This window comes from Notamacropus eugenii, chromosome 2, assembly GCF_028372415.1.
Source record: "Notamacropus eugenii isolate mMacEug1 chromosome 2, mMacEug1.pri_v2, whole genome shotgun sequence".
In the NCBI taxonomy this organism is placed as follows: domain Eukaryota; kingdom Metazoa; phylum Chordata; class Mammalia; order Diprotodontia; family Macropodidae; genus Notamacropus; species Notamacropus eugenii.
The window spans coordinates 423,516,543-423,538,699 of record NC_092873.1 but is presented as its reverse complement, the minus strand read 5'-3'; the positions used below and the strand labels follow the sequence as shown (position 1 = coordinate 423,538,699).

Below are 22,157 nucleotides of genomic sequence, written 5' to 3'. Positions count from 1 at the left end.
CTACCAAATTAACTCAAGAGAATCATTGGACTGAGAAATTATTTTATTTTCTATTACATGGTTGATATGTTGTTTGTCTTTCATTTTCAAAGAGGACCAATGATGTCATGGGGAGACATCTTGAGTTACATGTTAATTAGATCTAAGTGTCACAGAGTTGCACAAAGTCATCAATCTCACTCTCTCTTTCAGAATCATCAGAGTCCAGCGGTAAGACAAAAATCAAGATGAATGGTGATGGCCCGGGATGCAGTGGATGATCTTGGTGTTTTCCATGTCTAAGTGCTCCGTAGCACCCACTTCAGCTGCCTTTGTGGCCTTTGGAAAAAATTGTTCTCATCTGCCCGTTCTGCCAGGGAGAGCTCTCCATACACTTGGGGTAGACATGCCCCCCATTCACCAGCAAGTTTGAGGCCTGTTGTTTGCTTACCCACACAACATGCTGAGATGATTTTCCTGGGGTATGGCTGCTGCACATGCTACAGCTTCTTGGAGTCACAGGTGAGAGTTTGGTGACTGTTTGGACACTAAAGATAGATGACCAGGAGCCCCCAAAAAGCCTTCACACCACAGTTGCTAGTCCATCCTTAACACCCCATATACCCCATGGTTGATATACAAACATACACATAAACCCATAAAAAATGCTTAAAATTATAAAGCTTATTTCTGAAGAATTCTCAGGCCCTTTCACCTTGTGGATTTCAAATTTCTCACTTCTCCCTCAAACTGGGAGAAGACTCAACTACAACTGATCCAGAAATGTCTTTGGCAGTCACAGCTCTGTCTTGAGGAGAAGACCTGTCCTAGTATAACCCCTATATGCTTCTGGGCTAGATGCAGCTATCTATGTGTTTGCTCCAACTTAGCCTGAAGTCACTGAGACCAGGCAAGCTGTAGCCCTCCTCCTTCAAAACATCTACCAATGTGAACGAGGGCAAAGGCCATGGACCATTTATATGACCAACAAAACAATGGTCTTCTCCATGGGACAATACATAATGTGGAAGTAAAGGTTGTACCAGCAGGTAAAGAGGGAGTTCATAAATGAGGTACTGGCTAATTAGGAAAAGTACTTCTAAGACAGTTCATACCAGCAACTACCCAAAAGAGCTTTGCTTAGATACTCCTCCTCCTTGACTATAGGCTCCTTGTCATCCTTCTCTTGTTGCTGAAAACACCTTATTCTGGGACAGGCACTGCACAGCCTATCCCCTAGATCAGGATCCATGGACAGTGTTACATCTTTATTTTTACTAACTTCTAAATGAAATTTATTATTTCCTTTAACTACTCATTTTCCAAAAACATTACTCTGAGGATTCCACAAGCTTCACCTGACTGGCAGAAGGTTCCATGTCACATACCCAGGCCTAGAAAGAATGCCGGGATCACAGGACCAGTACAATTTGGAATACCCAGAAGAACAAGAGAGAGTGGTGTGAAGGTATGGTAGATGTCTGATAGCCCAGAGTTTTATACAAGAATCCACTTAACCAAGGCCAGCAGCATCAAGGGCAACAAAAAACCAGGGACTGGCATGGCCAGCAAGAGCTTCCTCACCAGAACGAAACACTGGGCCTCAGCTTCCAACAACCATGTGAGAAATTCCCAACTCATCTTTGATCTTCATTGACCTCTGCAGCCTTTTCTGCCTGCACTCCACCAGGAAACAAGGGATTTATAAATGAAGGAACTTTTAGAACATAACCCATTTTAAGTTCAATTCTGATGTACCTTTAATTTCTGCAATAGGTTTCACAAGGTAATAACAAAGGGAAAATGACTTGATTGACATTTCTCTTATAAATTCAGTCAGAGATATAATCCACATGGGAAGTAAAAAGCCCAATTCATTAGCAGTGAATGCACCAAAAGTATGCGTACTTGACTCCTCTTTCTTGCCGAGACTATTAGCTTGTTTGGTTTTTTTCTCCCTGCAGTAACAGGCATGCCCTTCCAGTTTACTAAGAAAATTATGGGCATTCAGAAACATTCCCTAAGGGTTTGGGAAAAAGCCAAACATTACAATGAGAACCCCTCAAGTTTTTCCTCATTCTTTTACTCCCTTAACACACAAGTCTTTCTTTGCAAAACTTCCACATGCTTGCCCGTTTACCTTGATATGGGAGGCGTTGATATACCCAGTGCTATTTTCCTTGGTTGGTACCAGCCCAACGCGATTTTCCTCATAGGGGACCACCTCACGGATTCGGCTTCGCTCAGCATTTTCCGGGAGTGTGGCAGTGGTGAAAACACCATCTGGCTTCTTCTTTGGAATTTGCTCATATTCTGTGAATACCAATCCCTCTTCCAGCTTCTTCTTCAGGGTTCTAAACTGCAAAAGGACATAAGTTTTCATTCTTTTTAATTTTGTCATCTTTAAATGATTCAGATAAAAACATCTTTTAAAATATGCTTATAATCACAGCACTGCTGGAGCATACATTTAAGTCTCGTTTCAAACTAGGAATGGTGAGTTAGTGCAGGGATTAGCAAGACTCCTTCCTTCTTTCTAGTTTCTTTTCTTGTGGCCACATTATTTCTCATCAGGACCTCCAAAAGAATATGATGTGAAGCACAGACAAAAGACAAAACTCCAAAGGACAATCCATTTTAGCTCAACTATCCATTAGCACTTCTTTTTGAAGATAAGAGCTCTCATTGGTCATATAACACTTAATAAGGGGAATAGGTGTGGGTAAATTGCTTAACCTATAAGGGTCTCAATTTTTTGATTTTTAAAATGACACGCTTTTGCCAGATTTTCTCTCGAGATGTCTTCTAATTATCTATAATCCTAAATCCTATAAATTTATATTAAATAACTTTAACTGAACCCTCACTGCAGCAAACTTTTCCTTTAACAACTCCCTAATTGATCAACTATCCCATTCACCGCAGAAGCTATTCTAACACTTAGCCTTCCTCAAGCCTCCATCGTTTCTCATACATATCCTTACACTCTCACCTGAGGACTTAAAACTCTGAAAAAAAATGAAGGTCTCTTTTTTCTCTTCCTCCTCTTCCCACACCACTCAGATGTCTTCTTCTAGTATCTCCTATTTCATTTCTATCTCATGTGAAAAGACAGGCAGTCATCCTCATTACCAAAACAAACATTCCAACATGCTCCCTTGATCTCCTGTCCTCCAGAATTCTCCAGCCTATTATCACTATCATTCTCTCTAATTTTCAGTCTCTCCCTATCTACTGCTGCCTTTAAACGAGTCCACATTTCCCTGATCCAAACAAAAATAAAACTCATTTGACCCAATCATCTCTGCAAATCCTCACTTTCCTGAATAAATGTCTTAAGAAAAATAAATTTGCTTCTGAACCTTCTACAATCTAGCTTGTCACCTCATAATTCAACTGCAATTGCTCTCTTAAAAGTCATCAATGATCTATTAATTGAAAAATCTAATGACTTTTTCTCAATCATCATCTCTCTTGACTTCTCAGAAGCCTCTGATGCAATCACCCTCTTCTCTGGAATATTCTTATATTTTCATGACACTTCTCTCTTCTGGTTCTCATTCTGTCTATCCACTCCTGTTTCCTTTGCTGAATCTTTATCTAGGTCATGCCTACATAAACCATGGATATCCCCCAAGACCCTGTCCTAGGTGCTCTTCTCTTTTTTTTTTCTATTCTATCTCTCCCAATCTCATCAACTCCCTTAGTTTTAATATCAAGACTATGTAGATGATTCCCATGTTTATATTTCCAGCTTCCACAATCATCAACTGGCTCCAGGATATCTAAAACTGGACATCCCATAGGAATCTCAAACTCAACATGTCCAAGATTGAACTCATTATCTTTTCCCAAAAACCTTCCTCTACTCCCAACTTTCTTGTTATTATTATACCATCCAGTCACCCAGGTTTGGTCTCATTAGCAGCTTCCAAATCACACTTGCCTTACATATCCAACAGAATGTCAAATCATGCTATTTTTAACCTTTAAAACATCTCTAACACAAGTCCCCTTCTCTCCACTCACAGAATCACCACCTTTCTACAGGCACTCATTGCATCTCACTAGGATTATTGCAATGACTTTTTTGTTTCTTTTAAGATTTGCTATTTTTAAAAACTGAATTCTAAATTTTTTCTGTTCCTCCAGTCCCTGACTCACCCATTGAGAAGACAAGCAATAGAATACCCATCTTACATGTGAAATCATGCAAACCATATTTCCATATTAACCATTTTGCACCAAAAAACAAAGCAAGACAAATAAAGTGAGTGAGAAAATTATACTTCAATTTGCACTCAGAGCTCTCTCTCTTTGGAGATAGCATTTTTCATTATGAATCTTTCCGAACTGTCTTGGATCATTATATTGATCAGAGGAGCTAAGTGTTTCACAGTTGATCACTGTTACTGTGTACAATGTTCTCTGGATTCTGCTCACTTCACTTTGCATCAATTCATATAGGTCTTCCCAGGTTTTTCTGAAATCATCCCCTCTGTCATTTCTTATATAGCATGGTAGTATTCCATCACAATCATATGCCACAACTTGTTTAGCCATCCCCCAAATGATGGGCATCCCCTCAATTTACAATTCTTTGCTACCACAAGAAGATCTGCAATAAATATTTTTTACATATAGGTCCCTTTAGTTTTCCTTTGATCTTTCTGAGATATAGGCCTAGTAGTGGCACTTCTGGGTCAAGGGGTATGCACAATTTTATATCCCTTTATACATAATTGTTCTCCAGAATGGCTGAACCAGTTCAAAACTCCATCAACAATGCATTAGTGCCCCAATTTTTCTGTATCTCCTCCAGCATTTGTCATTTTCCTTTTGTTAACCAGTCTAATAGATCTGAGGTGGTAGCTCAGAGTTGTCTTAATTTGCATTTCTCTAATCAATAGTGATTTAAAGTATTTTTTAATATGACTATTAATAGTTTTGATTTCTTCTTCTGAAAACTGCCTGTTCATGCCCTCTGACCAATTATCAAATGGGGAAAAGTTCTTATTTTTATAAATTTGATTGAGTTCCCTATATACTTGATAGATGAAGCTTTTATCCAAGAGACTTGCTGTAAAAATTTTTCCCCCATTTCTTGCTTTCCTTCTCATTTTGACTTATTGTTTATGCAAAACCTTTTTAATTTCATGTAATCAAAATTATCCATTATACTTTCTATGATCCTCTTTTTCTCATCTAGATTTCTAGATTTAACAAGTAAAATTTCCCCTGTTTCCTTAATTTGCTTATGTTATCATCTTTTATTTCCAAATCATGTATCCATTTTAACCTTATCTTGTTATAGAGTGTTAGATGCTGGTTTATATCTAGTTTCTGCCAAAGTGCTTTCCAGTTATCCCAGTAATTTTTGTCAAACAGTGAGTTCTTGCCCCCAAAGCTAGGATCTTTGGGTTTATCAAACAGTAGATTATTATGTTCATATACTACATACCAATATACTGCTGTGTATTATATAACTAATCTATTCCAGTTATCTACCACTTTATTTCTTAGCTAGTATCAGATTGTTTTGATGATTACCATTTTGTAATACAGTTTGAAATCTGGTACCATTGTAATATTTTCTAACTGCTCTCCTCACCTCAAGCCTTATCCCATTCCAATCTATTCTCCAGTGAGCTGCCTACATGATCTTCCTAAAGTGTACATCTGACCATGTCTTCCTCCTCTCTCTCTCTCTGTCTCTGTCTCTGTCTCTGTCTGTCTGTCTGTCTCTCTCTCCCTCTCTCTCTCTCTCTCTCTCTCTCTCTCTCTCCCTCCCTCCCTCCCTCCCTCCCTCCCTCTCTCTCTCTCTCTCTCTCTCTCTCTCTCTCTCTGTCTCTCTCTCTCTCTCTCTCTCTCTCTCTCCTGCCCGCCCCCCTTGGCTTCCATTCCCTCTATAATCCTAAATCCTGGCAGACTAAGCACTCTGTAACTATTGGCTGAAAGCCTATTTCTATATTATACATTACATTTCTCATGGAGCCTTTCATCCTTACCACAATTGTTTCTAGCTGAACCAATTTCAAAAAAGTTGCCCTCTATTCCCCGACTGTCTCAGTCTATTTCTCTGCCTCACCTCTCCTCTTCTCTTTTCTCTCTCTCTCTCTTTCTTTCTCCATCTCATGTTGCTTTCCTCTCCACCCACCCACTTCTCCCCCCTAAACACACACACACACACACACACACACACACACACACACGCACTCAAAAAACTCCAGTGTTTCCTGCTACCTCCAAGATCACATAGATAATTCTCTATTAGGCTTTTAAAGCCCATCATATCTTAACAATCTTCTCACTGTGTCAGTTTTCTTATACTTTATTCCACTCCATGTCCAGCTACGATATAGATACATTGAAGCTCTTGCTGTTCCTTGTGTACAACACTCCCTCTTTGGACTCCATGCATTTCCACCAGCTGTCAGCCCTTATTCATATCCTGCTCTTCCTCCCTACCTCTAACTACTAACTTCCTTACCTTCCTTCACAACTCAGGCCAGATCCAATCTTCAGCAGGAGGCTTTTCCCAGTCTTTCCCTCCCTGCCACCCCACCACTGCTAGGGCCTTCCCTCTTAAATATCTTATACATGGGTAGTTATTTGAATATTGCTTCTCCCATTAGAACATGAGTTACTTGAAGGTAAGAACCGTGTTTTTGCCTTTCTTTGTTTTCCTAGCACTTAGTGTTTCTTAAATACTAAGCTCTTAACAAATATTTAATAACAAACTGACTGTTCTGTAGCGTGAGGATGTTTTTTCTAGATTTTCTCGTGGGCTCCCTCCCCTCTATAATCCTTAAGCCTAGAAGACTAAGCACTCTGTAACCACTGCCTAAGAGCCTGTTTCTATATTATATATTATGTTTCTCATGGAGCCTTTCATCCTCACCACAATTGTTTCTTTCTGAACACATTTCAAGAAAGTTTTACAGCTTTGTATCTTAAAAGTCATTTTTGTTGTTCAACCCACTAATCATACGAAAATAATACTGGAGAACAACTCAATGAGGCTTTAAAAACCTGAGCTCTGTTAGCACTATGTTAAATTGTCCAGCATGGTTCTACCACTTCCTGAGGACAACAGAGCCAGAGCGAAAAGAAACCTTAAAGGTCATGTAGTCCAACACCTTTATTTTATAGTTAAGGAAACAGAACAAAGAAGAGGTACAGGGGCTTGCCCAAGGCCTCATAGATATATGTAAAAGAGCTGAGACTTTAATTCAAGTCCTTCAATTTTCAAGTTCAGGACCCTTTCCACTATAAAATAAATGAGCTCCAGGCAAGGAAGTCTGAGAGTAATAACCAGGGATAGGGTGAATCTGTACTTGTGTCTGTTTATCATTAGAGTATGTAGGTTTGCCTGAGGAAGACCTTAATTTAGAAAGGCCAAGGTTGTATCCTGGGCCATTGCCAGTAGTCTTCACTTGTCACTGGATTTTGATGACTCTGGAGGAGAAAGTGAGGCTGATGACTTTGCATAGTTCTGCCTCACTTAGATCCAATTCACTGGCAAATCAAGACATCATCCTCATGATGTCATTGGTCCTCTTCAAGAATGAAGGATTAATAATATTAAATAGAATATCTTTTTTTGCATCAGAAAGCTTTCTTAAGAATTATGGGTAAAGCAGAAGCAGCTAGGTGGTGCAGTGGGTACAGCACCAGTGCAGGAGTCTGGAGGACCTGAGTTCAAATGTCACCTCAGACACTTGACACTCACTAGCTGTGTGACCTTGGGCAAGTCACTTAACCCCAATTGCCTCATCCTGGGTCATCTCCAGTCATCCTGATGGATATCTGGTCACTGGATTCAGATGGCTCTGGAGGAGAAGTGAGGCTGGTGACCTGCACAGCCCTCCCTCACTCAAAACAAAGTCAAGTGCAAGTCATGTCATTACTTCTCTGATGGCATGGTCTTCTTCGACAACGAAGGATGAACACACATACATGGGTAAAGCAAATGGCTGGACAACAACTCATACTTTAAACGCAATAGGGGAAGTTTGAATATAATAAGGAAATCCTATGGTCAATTCTTTGTGTTATCTCTTCTGCAAATGTGGATTTTTATATGGCAAGCTTCCTAAAATGAGCCACACTTTTATATATGTTAGGTAGTTTCATTGATCATAGAAGAGACTTGAGAAATCACTTTGTTCAAACTACTCATTTCCCAGGTCATACAGTTAGTGGAACTGATCATTTCAGTCAAGTAGCACTTCCTGCCCTTGACAAATATAAAAAAGAAACTGGGCCAATGTTAAGGGACCAACTAAATGCAATAAATGGAGAACGAGAATGAGAATTTCAAAATTCTTGCATTCTTAAGTAAACAAATTAGTGTATTATTAAAAATACATAAGCCTGATAAGATGAACAAAGTAATATGGAAAGCAGTTTTTTCTAAAAATTTGGAAATTATGGTGAAAAGACATGCTGAAAGGAAACGTATGTTTAGCAAGTCCAGCACTTACCCTGTCATCCATTGTCATTCGAGATGCATCATCTTGACTGACTTCACGCCCTGGTACCCGGGCCACTGAGAGTCCATTCAATGCCGCCAACATGAGTGGCCTCTTCTGAGCCTCCAAGCCTGCCACCTTCTGCTTCTCTAGATTCTTTTGGCAAGAAAAGGCATGTTCTCATTCTCTCTGAGTAATTGTTTATAATACAAGTAGAATACAGGAATGCATTTTAATCTCCCCAAATCTGTAACTCCCCAGCCAAGGAATGTAGATGATCACTATTAGCAGAGTAAATTCAAAAACAACTTTCCCATTCTTCTTCTTTGCCCCAGGGGACCTGTTGCTACCTGAGTGTTGAGTTCTTACTTTCGAAAGGAAAGCTCCTAAAGAGGAACAAATATAAACCACCAGAGAGCTCACAGAACTGGGTGAGGACCTCTATGTATCTATAAGATTTTTTTTTAAGCAAGTGATAGGGAGTATGTGGTGAGGCCATTAGATTGTAATGTATAATCTGACTTAATAATGACAATAATTTGAATCATCCACCCACAATGTTCTCAATTCTAAGTGAGTTCTAGGCCACATAATAGAAAGCAAGAGTTTCTTGTGTTCTCAATCAATAAGTATTTACTAAGCTCCTTTTGTGTTCCAGGGGGACATAAAGGAAAAAAAGTGAATTGTCCCTGATTTCAAGGAGCTTATATTTAAAATTATATTCTATCTTAGTGATGAATGTACTCAAATCTAACTCCAGTCACAGAAGGGAATGATCCTTCATATATAAATAGTTTCGGGGTTCTGAAATAATTTCAAAAGAGAGATGAAGACAGACAAGGCTGAGATCCAAGGTGTGATGCTAATCATAAGGGCTGAATAAATGACTCTCATTCACAGACAAAAATCTGTTAAGCTCTTACTGTGTGCAAAGCATTGTGTAAGGTATTAGGGAAGATGCAAGATACAGGATGGAAGTATGTGTAAGTGCTATATAGTGAAAAAATATGAATATGCAGCAGTGAGCATGACTGCATAGCTTTATAATTAAGTCCAGAAGTTATTTTTTGATGAACCAAAATGCAAAAGAAGGTTCATGGCAACTACTGGCTTTGATTACGTTGGTGGTATTAATCCCCAAAGTCATAATTCGGCAGAAGGTACTAGTAATTCCTGTCCTGACACCTATGATATAATCTAGTAGGATAAAGGATGGCATGAGCAGTTCATGCCACGAACAGCAACAATGAATAGCATTTATATAGTTCTTGCTGTGTACCAAGTACTTTACAAATATTTTCTCATTTGATCTTTATTACACCCCTGAGAGGTAGATGTTATTATTATCACCATTTTACAGTTAAGGAAAGTGAAGCAACAGAGTTTAAGTGACTTGCCCAAGGTCACAGTTAGTAAGTATCTAAGGTCAAACATGAATTCCAGTCTTCCTGACTCCAAGTCCAGAGCTCTATCAACTGCACCACTCAGCTACCTAAGGTGTATCTTCACTGATCACAGGATCACAAATTGAGAGCTAAAAGGGTCTGCAAAAGCCAACTAATCCAACTCCCTCCTTTTACAGATTTCTGAGGACCATAGAGACAAAATGATTTCCCCAAGAACATTCCATCAGTGAGTAATCTGGGATTTCAATCCAAGTTCTTTGACTTTCAATAATGTTTTTTTCCACTAAACCATGTTGCCTTTCTCCAAGCACCTAAGATTAGTACCCTTTGCATTCTTTTTTTCCAAAAGCAGGACATAGAAGGGTAAAGTTAAGTTTAAGTATAGGGTCTAAAAATCCATGAAGTAGATAATCACCTTTTGAAGCGTTACAAGTTCATCATAGGTCAAATTCTAACCTTCTGTAATCCCTTCTCCCCCAAGTTTTAAAATATTTTTAGTCCTACTACAAAAAGTACACCAATATGGACAGTTAGATGGGGCAATAGATAGAGCTTCAGTTCTGGAGTCAAGAAGACTCATTTTCCTGAGTTCAAATCTGACCTCAGACACTTAGCAGCTATGTCACTTAACCCTGTTTGCCTCAAGTTTCAAGATGAGTTGGAGAAGGAAATGGCAAAGCACTCCAGTATCTTTGCCAAGAAAACCTCAAATGGGGACATGAGGAGTTGGACACAACTGGAAAATGACTAAACAACAACAACATACCAGATCCATTGTCTTTGTCAATAATATTCAATTGTCTATTTCAATAGTATGCAATAATACTCAATACTTTTCTTTTTTTTTTTTTTTTTTTTTTTTTTTTACTCAATACTTTTCAACAGTACACTGTGAACCTTGGATTTGGAATCACCAAGACTGGTTCCAAATCTGACTCTGACACTTAACAGAGGTATAAACAGGAGTGAGTCACTTCTTTTGAAATTCAGTCACTTCATCTCTAAAATGGGCATCAAATTTCTATTACCTACCTCATAGTGTTACTGTAAAGAAAAATACTTTACAAACCTTGAAAACACTGCAGATGTGTGAGCTGTTACATCCTGGCTGACTGTGTCCCTGCCAAACAGGCCAAGTACAGCTATACAAGTCCAAGGAGACATGAGGAATCCCTGAGATGTCAGGGCGCTACCTGAATCAGCTTGGTGAGATTCCTCAATAAAACTGAGTTCATCTTGAGCCTTGTTTTCTTAGCACCTTTGCCAACAATGTCCCTGCCCTAGTTTACGCTATTTCAGCTTAGGGAAGAAGGTATTCTAATCTAACTTCAGAATCACAGAAAGGAAATGATCTTGGGGAGAGATATCATGAAATAATTTCAAGGATGAAGCAAAGCAGGCCCATACAAATATGATGTTCCTAACATAATTGTTTTAGTCTGTATTTATTCTCACAATTGATTCTCTGCTATCTGCATGAACAGCATGGAGCAGAGGATGAAAAAAAGCAGGGGACAGTTCACTCACTGTTTCTCTACTTTTAGGTCAAGTGGGAGGGGCAAAGAGAACTAGGCAAGGTCTCAAAAAGCTCTCTCCATCATCCCCTGGTACCACAATCTAGAACATGAATTTCCTTGAAATATAGGGCTGTTGGCTAAGGTCAGGATGATAGTAATCATCCGAATTCACTGGCCTTGTAGACCAGTCAGAGCAACTACCATGAGTTATAGTTTCTGAATGGCGAGTGTAAATGATCTCCACTGGAATAAATAGGAAATGAGTGTATTCATCAAAACTTAACTGAATAACTAGCAGGGGTGGGGAATCTGCGACCTCAAGACCACATGTGACCCTCTAGGTCCTCAAGTGTGGCCCTGAAGGCAAAGGGCTGCACTTGAGGACCTAGAAGGTCAAATGTAACCTTGAGGCTATAGGTTCCCAACCCCTGGAGGGCAACTAACCATGGAAATTGACACGAAAACTTTACCTTTCATTAGGCAATGAGCTAAAAGAAATCTGACAAACTTTGGTTCTCCTTTTTATTTAGGTTTCAGGTTGGATAGAGCGGAGCCTCCTGTATTGCCTGAACCAGATTGCAGGCTAGCTTGCATATACTTCTTTAACTTAACAATATGATGGCCAGAAGAAGGGTGGGAATGTGACTGGGGACTATCTAAGATGGGGCACTGCTAAGTGTGACAAGAATGCAATAAACGTTCTACAGATAAGGGGAAATCATGCTGGTCTTGCAAAGATGACTTCAATTGCCTTAGAACTATTGTTGGAAAGTCATTTCAGTTGTATCTTACTCTCAGTGACCCCACTTGGAGTTTTCTTGGCAGAGATACTGAAGTGGTTTGCCATTTCCTTTTCCAGCTCCTTTTAAAATCAAAGAGTTGCTATTTTCCTCCAGATATGGAAAAATGAGAGTGAGGGCAAAGAATTACAACTGCGTTAGTTTTTGAGTATTGCTGCAACCATAGCTAAACCAACATGAGCATAAGAAGATTTCTAAAACAAAAATGTTTCTATTAATCAGGTGGTAACAACCTGGGATTTGGGGATTTGTTTAGTTTTTTATCCATTTTGTCTTATTTCGTTTTAAAACCCTGGGGCTTGGGTTTCCTAAAACATTCACCTTGGAGGAACAGATTTATAAATGCAAGAAATTGCATAAAATGCAACTTAGAACAAACTTCAGTGTTTAGAATTCCTCAAATGACCCAATGCCATCCAATAGTACAGATATGGTGATATTAAAAATAAAAGCTGAAACCAATCCGAGTTTTATTAGTCAAAAATAAATTGGTTTCTCAAAGAGAGAATAAAAACTTCCTAGAATACTATGCAACACTGATTTTGATTACAGATATCTTTTAAAGCAACAACCTCATTATCAGCAATTTTCAAAATAAGGAAGAAAGGTATCCACCTCATTGGGCTAGATATACCTCCCTCCTCACCATTCTGAATACTTCTGGTCACGAAGCCTCATCTGACCACCGATTAGGGAATCCATATTATTCATGTCTAATATAAAATTGTATCTAGATGGCTTGTACACACATATGGATATGAAATACCATTAGTAGCAAAACAGACTAAATTGTTAAAATGAGAGGACACTTCACTTTGCTTACAGGAAACTCTAGCTATTCTTCTCAGCATTATGGTACTCTGGTGTTTTTCATATGAATACAAAAACAATTTAAAATGAGGCCAGATGTACTATGCATTCAAATATGACAATGAGCAAAGAAAGGTGAAATTTATGTATTCATCTGCTGGGATATACATATATATATGTATATATGCATATACATATATATACACACACACACATTTATACATACATATGCATATATATGTATATGTATATGAAAAAATTATTTCCATTCTAAAATATTATTTAGAAAAGATGTGTAATGGTAGTGTAGGCAAAACACTGACCCAGGTAACCCCACCAACTCCCTCAAAAACACATTATAAAAATCATAGATTTAGGGAATACATGCATGGTTGTAGGAAAAAGTATACAAAGTGACTAAAGTTGCAGAAATGTGGACCTTAATGGATAATTTTTGCATTTTTTAAATTTTTCCCCAATTTTTCTAGAAACTTCTTAAAGCATTTCCTGAGCTCTCTCTCTCTCTCTATCTGTTTTTGGAGGAACTGTATTTTCAGATTGTGTGTGTAGATATAAAGAAATGGGGAGGCACACTAAGGCAAAGAGAAGAACAGGAGAACACAGGCAGAAAAAGAAGGCTACTTACTTACCCTGATCATCATTTCTCTCTCTATAATGCTGTCTTCCAGAGAAAACATTTCAGAAACAGGTCTCTCCTTCACTGGTTCTTTCTTGACCCGTTCCTTTACACTTGTGAGGTCAGGTTCTGAGATTGATGGGCCGAGAGAGGACCCATTGATTGTGAGCTGGTCAGGTCGAGATACACTAATGGCTTTGGTGGGTCCTGGTCTCATGACCCTGGTTCTTGCAATGACTGCAGACATGCTCACTTGATCTTGCCTCAAGGCTCCATTACTAATACTCTTCCTTGGTCCTGGATACTCAGGGGGTGGTTTGTTAGGGATACGGGCCAAAGCAGCTTGCAACTGGGCACTGTACCTCACATTCTCACGGAGTGGGGGGATACGAGGAACTGGTTCAGGAGTCTCCTCTTCCTCTTCACTCTCACTACTATGAATTAGCATTGTGGCATCAGAGGAGGTCTTCTTGTGATGGAAGTGGGGGAGCTGCTCCTGTATGTCGTGACTCATTGACACTCCCTCCGGCTGCACCTGTTCACGAAGGGTATTACGACGAGGTATCGGGGCGTTGAGTGTCTTCAGGGCCATAGCTTCAATTCCACGCACCATGTTGCTGATCACTTCTAGGCTGTGGCGCTTATTTACAGTGGTATGACGCTTGTTGGCTGTCAGGGGCTCACTGACCTCTTGGAGTGACTGGTGTACCACTGGGGAGCTATCCTCTTGGAAGGTCTTCACTGACAACTGGACCTTCCGAGTGACTAGATCAGGGCTGCTACCACTTACATATCTGTGTCGGTGGCTGGCAAGATCTGGCGTGCTGGTGGCAGGGCGAGGTCGGGGGTAAGGGGGTGGTGGCCGGAAGAGATAGTTCTTGAGCATATGAGCTGTGTTGTAACTGTGGTTATTTTGTAGTTGCATATTGGCCAGCTCTGGGGTGCTCACTGTATGGGATATGGCACTGGGTACCTTCTTACTGTGCACAGTCTTATTACTTGGTTTGATTTGGTCAGCCCGGCCAACAGGTTTGGTGTACCCTCCATGAGGCATATAAGGAACAGTATAAGGATGTCTCTCCCTTATCTCAGGTTGACTATAAACCAGATCCTCTGGCTGGTTGTAAGCATGAGTGTTGCCAATGTTGAGATTCCTAAGAGACTGGCTCTGGCTGTCCACGGGCATAACACCTCTCTTCATCTGCCGCATCACTGTTTCATAATCAGGAGTTGGCCGGTATGATGGGACGATGATTGCACTATGTCGGTGGCTAGGGATATAGTCAGCTCGCATGATGTCACTCCCTGGGATGCTGAGATTCGATGACACGGGAGAAGCCTGGATGAAGTTCTGGGAGCAATTAAGGGAATTCCCACTATGGGCACTACAGACACTGCCATTTGTAACAGTACCATTTAAGTAATTTAAATCCATTGCACACCGGTCCAGGCTGGTCTGGGATCTGCAGTAGAAGCCTTCTTCATTCCCATGGAAAATGCTGTCTAGAGTAAAGGTTAAATAAGACATGTGAATTTACTAGACTAATCATATATATCTTCTCATTCACCTGGACATGTTCTGATAGAGGGAAATCATTAAATAAATACACAAAACTCCAAATCCCAACCTATATGCCAAATATCTATGTACATATATAGAGATATATGTATATAGGTATATATGTATCTCTCTGTATATATATATATATATATATATATATATATATATATATATATATATATATATATATATATATATATACACACATATAAAACTGCTATTACCCTAGCAAAGATCAACAACCAGAAGAAAAATTATAAAACACTCTAAATGAAAAGCAAAATATGATCCCAATCAAGGAAAAATACTGAAACTCAGACTCAGGGTCCCTTGGTGAACTTCTAGAATACAATCAGCTGAGAGAGTTCACCACTGAAGCAAGACCTCAACTCCCCATGCCTCTTGGTAGCTAAAGAACTTGCCTTGTGTGGAGCTGGCCAATGGGCTGCTGAGGTTTCTATGCTGGGAAAACATTATAGAACTAAAACTTCTGGATAAGCCCCATGCTGGAGTTTTCTCTGAGATGCCTATCTTTTCTAGCTACAAGGGCAGTATCCTTGGAATACAAGGGAATATGGAAGGGGGATCAAATAATAGAAAAAATAATGAAGTAATTTAGATAATAGACATAGCTATCTAACTTGGATAGTCTATACCAGGGGTGGAGAACCTGAGGCCTCAAGGCCACATGTGGCCTTCTGGGTCCTGAAGTGCAGACCTTTGACTGAATCCAAACTTCACAGAACAAATACCCTTAATAAAAAGATTTGCTCTGTAAAACTTGGACTCAGTTGAAAGGCCATACCCAAGGACCAAGAAGGTCACAGGTTCCCCACCCTGTTCTATATTAAGAAATAGGAATTAAAATTCCTTCTTAGGCCCCTCCCCTTTAAGACAGAAACAACACTATAGAAGAATCCAAGCAAAGATACAAACTTAAAAGCAAACTCAAATATGAGACAAGAAAAAATCATATTTTTAAATTACAGACACCATGCCAGATATCACGAGTAAGTGGCATGAAGAAACAGAAAACAATCAATTATGGACCAAATCACTGCACATATTATCTGTGAAAATAGTGGGGCTCATCAGAGATGGTTGGAAAGGAAACAGAATGGATAAGCTGGGAGATCAGAGAATCAGAGAGAGTACTTGGATGGAGGATCCACTCCAGTGAGGCATCTTAACGAGCTTTTGGGAATTCCAAAAAAAAAAAAATCAGCTTTTCAAGTCTCTTTTAAAAAGTCTGGAACATTATTAGCTTTCAGAGTTTTGGGGATCTGGGTTACAAAAGGTATTTTAATATAGTCAGTGATTGATTATCCAGAAGCTGACTGTCTACTGAATCCGTAATCTAGGTCTCTCTTTTTTTCCATCCCTCATCCTTTTTGGCTGTTTTATAGTTTAGTAGTATCTTTACCATGTGACTGGTTTTCCCTGAATTAACTGGAGTCAAAACGAATTAACTTACATCTGGGGAATGATTGGTGCTAGAAAAGATGGAAAGTAATAGCTAAAAATTAGACTCTGAGAGGATCAATATATTTCCATGGTAAAAGAGTATGGGGTTATGCAAGGCAATTGAAATAAAAACTATAATTTTTTAAAAAGTAGCTCTCTGATAATGTCCTGTCCCAGCTTTGTATTTTATTCTTAGATAATGGTCAACAGCAAACTCAAGGCAGTATTTCTTCATATATACATATGTGTGTATATATTTAGTTAAGTAGTAGGATTTGAATTCCTATTCTTCAGTATACAAACTCTCAAAGTTAGGCAGCCAGATCTAAATTATCTAAATTACTTATTTTGGGGGTGTAAGTATGTATGTATATATACACATACACATACACATACATATGGCGGGGGGGAAGAGAAACATTGCCTTGAGTTTGTTGTTGAACAACATGCTATCTCTTTCACAAATCAAAAAGTCTGCTATTTATTATCTGTGTAATCTTAGGAAAGCTGTAGACCTCATGTTCCTTCCTCATCTATAAAATAGGTGGGGGAAGGGGGATGGATTAGTGACCTCTAAAGTCTAACTTTATGAACCAATAAACTCCTACAATTCTGAATAATACAGACTGAGCATCTATAATCTAGGCAATATGGCTTGGAGGATAGAATGCGGCTCCTGACATTAGGAAGACCTAGGTACAAATTCCATGCCTGACAATGACAAGCTGAGTTGACCCTAGGAAACTGAGGTTTCACTTATGTGTCACTTTTAGATCCCTAGGACTTATCTAAGAATTCACAAAGAGCTTGCAATCTGCAGAGGTAGAAGGAGTTCTTTTAGTGGAAATTCTCACACACTAATAAAATCACAGATCATATGAATAGAGATTTCAAGATGGAAGAGACTTCAGAAGCCATCTAATCCAATCTTCTCATTTTATAGATGAGGAAACTGAGAGTTAAATGGCTTTTCTAGAGTCATAAAGGTAAGTACAAGAGCTAGGACATGAATCCAAGTCTTTATACTCTAAATCCAGCACTCTTTCCAAAGCAACACAATTTCTCCTGATCCTTCCACTTAATAAGGCAAAGTGAAAGCAAATATATTAATACCTTTTTTTCTTATTATGTTCTATGATTTCTTGTATTTTTTTCCTTTTAAATTACAAATTCATGAGCCAGAAATACCTTGTGAAGTGTGAGTTTCAGTGTAGTGTTCTCCGCATTGGACATGCATAGGTGGCAAGATATATGGCTGTTGTCTCGGCTGAAACAAAGAACATATAAAACATAGGAAAAATCTCATGAAAATGAAATGAAAATTATCTATTTTAGAAGAGAAAGTTAAGATAGATGGTCGATTCCATCATCCAGGGTTCATAAATGAATCTTTGGCCCTTGGCCACTACTGTTTGCTCTTTTTTTGCCTTTGCCCTTTGACCCTACTGCTGTTATCAGAGCATCCATTCCTCTCCTATTCAGTGGACTGGGAAAAAAAAGAATAAAAGTGCTTGTGTAATAAAAAGTAATACTAGCTTTGGTCAACAGCAGACGATGAGACTTTCAGACACAGAGGTGAAGGACTAAAAGTCCATAATGAGGGGGTGTGTGTGTGTGTGTGTGTGTGTGTGTGTGTGTGTGTGTGTGTGTGTGTGTGTGTGTGTGTGTATAAATATATGTAGAAATTTATTCTGCTTTCCAACTCTTGGGGTCCTATCTGTAGGTCCTTTTTATCTGTAAAGTTAAAATGCTAGGTTAAATGATCTCTAAGATCTTTTTTGTTCTTAGAAAAAAACCTATAACTCTCTATAAAATTATTTTAAACAGGAGTTTTACTGGCATTATTAAAATGGTGATTGCCTTTAGAGAGCAGCAGCAACTAGGAAAGCTAAAAAAACAAAATCAAGAAACACCACCTTACGCTGGAGCCATCCATGCCCAGCACTGAAAACTGAAAATAGGAACTGTTTACTATTTACTTGCTTCTTTTGTTTTTAAAAAGCAAAAGGAATGAAATGGGGAACATTCAATGAAGAAACAAAGAAGAAAGTGAAGGCAAGAAAAACAGGAAAGAAAGAAGAGGAAAGGCAAAAAAGAAAGAAAGTTAAAACTTCCTTTTGGGCAAGGAAGGAGGTAAGAGCAGCAAAGAAAAACTGTTAGCAGTACTATACTCATTCATAAATATCACTGACTGTTTTGGGAACTGAAACCTCAAAAAGCATTTTTCTGCATCTTTAGAAAGAGTCATTCAACTTTTAACTTGTTTCTATGATGGTAGAGTATGTGATGTGTCTGGTTTTCAAATAGTGAGAGGGGTCTGTACTGGGCCAGAATGAGTATAAGCCATAGGTGAAAAGACCAGGAATTAGAATCATAGGACTTCAATCTGAACCTTGGGTCTGCTCTTTGCTACATATGTGTTTTTTGGCAAGTTACTTTATATGTGTATATGTATATGTGAACACACACACACGTATGAGTCTTGCCTTCATCTTACATAGTACTCTGAGAGATAATCATGGTAAAGTGGAAAGATTGTAGCTTTACAGTTAGAGGACCTAGATTCATAGCCCAGCTCTGGCTGTGTGATCATGGGTAAATAAATTTAGGGCTAGATGATCTCTTAGGTCGCCCCAGCTCTAAATCCAATGATCTTATGATCTAAAGTGAGAAATCAGAAACCCTAGTTAACGATAACAGACAGCAGAGGGAAATGAACTTGGTCTTGCTTTCATTTCTATCAGTGAAAGGTTACAAGTTAACTGACATGAGAAAGGGGAAGCTGTGAATCATGTTTCCTTACAGGCTTAGGTTATCAGGATCAAATAGGAAGGTCCTTAACTTTTTTATAAATAAATCTAAATATAGGATCAGATAAAGAGATAGAATAGTTGCTTGGTCTCCCATCATGCTTCATGAACCTTCGTTGGGAAATGATCTCACTGCTTCAAATGCTGAGATTTTAATGAAAGGAAAAGGGAAAACAATAACAAAGGAGATTAAAAAGAAACAGTACAACATTATATATCTAATGGCAGCCCAGGTGACAAATTTAAATTGATACTCCAGGTTTTTTAGTTGCTAAAGGGTAGGGCAGGGCAGCTGGGTAGCACAGTGGATAGAGCACTGGGTCTGGAGTCAGGAAAATTGATCTTCATGAGTTTAAATCTGGCCTCAGACACTTGCTAGCTGTGTGACCCTGGTCAAGTCACTTGACCCTGTTTGCCTCATGCTCCTCATCTGTGAAATGAGCTGGAGAAGAAAATGGGAAACCACTCCAGTATCTCCACCAAGAAAACCCCAAAAGGGGTCATGTCATGAAGAGCAGGTCACAAGTAACAACAAAGGTTGGGGACAACATCTACATTATTTAAAACAATGCCTATCAGAACACTTTGTTCCTTCGGATACTAGGCAATTACTAAAACAAGAAATATCCTTCACAATGCCAAAAGAACACAAATTTCTAACAATGTAATTTCTATAAGCAAACTGTTTTGCTAATAATGTGTTGATGAATATGCATGGATTGTGAAAAAATATCAAATTTAATTTACAGTATACCATATATGGGGGGGAGGGCAATGAAAACTTATAAAAATACAACCTTGACCTAAAACAAACAAGATTGTCAACGCTAAAAAAAAAAAAAATCAAATGGCAGATCGAAACAAACCTTACCACTGTTTTCTAGTATTTTCTATCCGGAAAATACTGGTATGGCCAGATCTAAGGCTGTACTAGCTAGATGTTTTGGTTTTTGTGAGAATTTATAGTTTCATAAAATACAACGTAGAGTAGGATGTATCTACTGCAGTCAGAATGGTATTCCTTCATCCTAGTGTCAAAGGGAACAGTTTAAAAATAACAAAGGTAAATGGAGGTAAAAGTAGCATAAAGTAGCTTGGGATTAGGGGAAAACACAATAAATATTTTATTCAAAAACCAGTCTTCTATCCATAGGGAAACATATATCATTCTGTTTTATATCTATTACTCCAATTAACCATCTAACATCCTTTAATTCATTTATTTATTCATTCAAAAAACATTTATTCAATTGCATACTAAGCCTACAGTGAGGAGATGGAAATATTAAAAAAAAAATGCTCCCAGTTTTTGTAGAACCTAGTGAGGGGACACGGTCCGTATCTATAAAACAACAGAAGAATGTTAAAGCAATGCAAATTAAGAGCATGGAAATGCAGCATAAACCATATATGTGTGCTGAAGGAGTATAGAATATTCATTTTGGAATGGGATTAATTGAATTTCTTGAAGAAAGAGAACCCTGATCTAGATTTAACAGGAAATGACAGACATGGATCTCTGGCACATTGTGACAAAATGGACAATTGTCTTCTTTAAAAAAAAAAAAGATAAAGAAAGGCTAGACCATGTCATACCATATACTGAGCATCTGCGGGCTTTGTGGAAAATTGTAAATAGTTGCTAATTTGAACTGACAGAGTTTCCTCAGTGGGAGTTCCCCAAACTAACGAGACCATCACTAATGAGGTCCAGACCAAATTCAATTTCCAACTCCATCAGTGAGATGACTTGATAATGACAACATTCTACATACCAGGGATGACCGGCTCCAGGTGGGTTGTCGTCTGATGGGAGGAGGAGAACTTGACTGTCTGTACGAATGATGGAAAGATGAATGCAGCCTCACATTAGATACCAAGTTTGAAGAGCAAGTCTCATTTGTAAAAAAAAAAAATACTTAGATGGAAATAAGAAATTCTGAAATAAACATCAACTCCTTTGTCAAATGAAAGTTCAAATAGATGAAAGTAACTTAGAATCTTTATTACTACACAAAAACATAATTTAATACTGAAATAATTTTTCTTACTGGCATTGCTACACTCAGATTGTCCTTTCCACCAAAAGGCCCAACATAATAGAGATAAACACAATAATCTTGCATTTATAAATGAAAAGGTGGTAGGAAAAATAGAAAGTTCTTGAGAAACAAAAAAGCTAGGTACCTTAAAGCAAGTGCTAGCTTCTATAGAAGCAAGTGGTTGATGGAGTTTCACACAGGTCAGACCTAAGAATGCAAATCAGCTCAGAAAGTTGGCCATGTAAGCAAAACCTCAGCTTTGAGTGCATTCTTAGTAGCTGAAGGAATTGCTTCGTGCAGGGCTGGGCAATGGGTGGATGGCTGAAGAATGGTCTAGGAAGCTTATGTAGGCAAACAGAAAACCTTAAAAGTATTATGGAGCTAAACTATTAAGACAAGCCTCATGTGTTGCAAGGCTTATGGGTCAAGAGAAGAACTGAGCAGCCAGAGAGGAGGCTGGAATAACCAGACACAGGTGGAAATAGTACAGTAAGGTAACGGGTGGAGAAGAAAAGTTGTTAAAGAAACAAGCCCTACAATGAGGCAAAATGGTATAATAGAAAAATAATAGCTAATAATAGTTATTACAGCTAGCATTTATATAGTACTTTCAGGTTTACATAGTTCTGTACAAACACACAATTTATAAACTTACAA

At 38.6% G+C, this 22,157-nt stretch overlaps 1 protein-coding gene and 1 long non-coding RNA gene across 8 annotated transcripts in view; one reads left to right on the top strand and one right to left on the bottom strand.

Annotated features, from left to right (window-relative positions):
- Positions 1-22,157, bottom strand: part of PTPN14 (protein tyrosine phosphatase non-receptor type 14) — a 251,790-nt gene that overhangs the window by 30,850 nt on the left and 198,783 nt on the right. For 6 of the 7 annotated variants that reach the window (XM_072647849.1, XM_072647846.1, XM_072647850.1 and 3 more), the window contains 5 exons: positions 21,234-21,291; positions 17,837-17,915; positions 13,637-15,126; positions 8,466-8,609; positions 2,120-2,338 (listed from right to left, as the gene is read on the bottom strand). In XM_072647849.1, the coding sequence (XP_072503950.1) occupies positions 2,120-2,338; positions 8,466-8,609; positions 13,637-15,126; positions 17,837-17,915; positions 21,234-21,291 (1,990 nt within the window). Of the gene's footprint in view, positions 1-25; positions 2,339-8,465; positions 8,610-13,636; positions 15,127-17,836; positions 17,916-21,233; positions 21,292-22,157 lie in introns of those variants that run through there. The other variant, XM_072647852.1, reaches the window with a different exon arrangement.
- On the top strand, positions 8,792-13,187 carry LOC140529301 (uncharacterized). Its single transcript, XR_011975491.1, has 3 exons — positions 8,792-8,884; positions 10,036-10,085; positions 11,907-13,187. It is a non-coding gene; the product is annotated as an uncharacterized lncRNA (long non-coding RNA).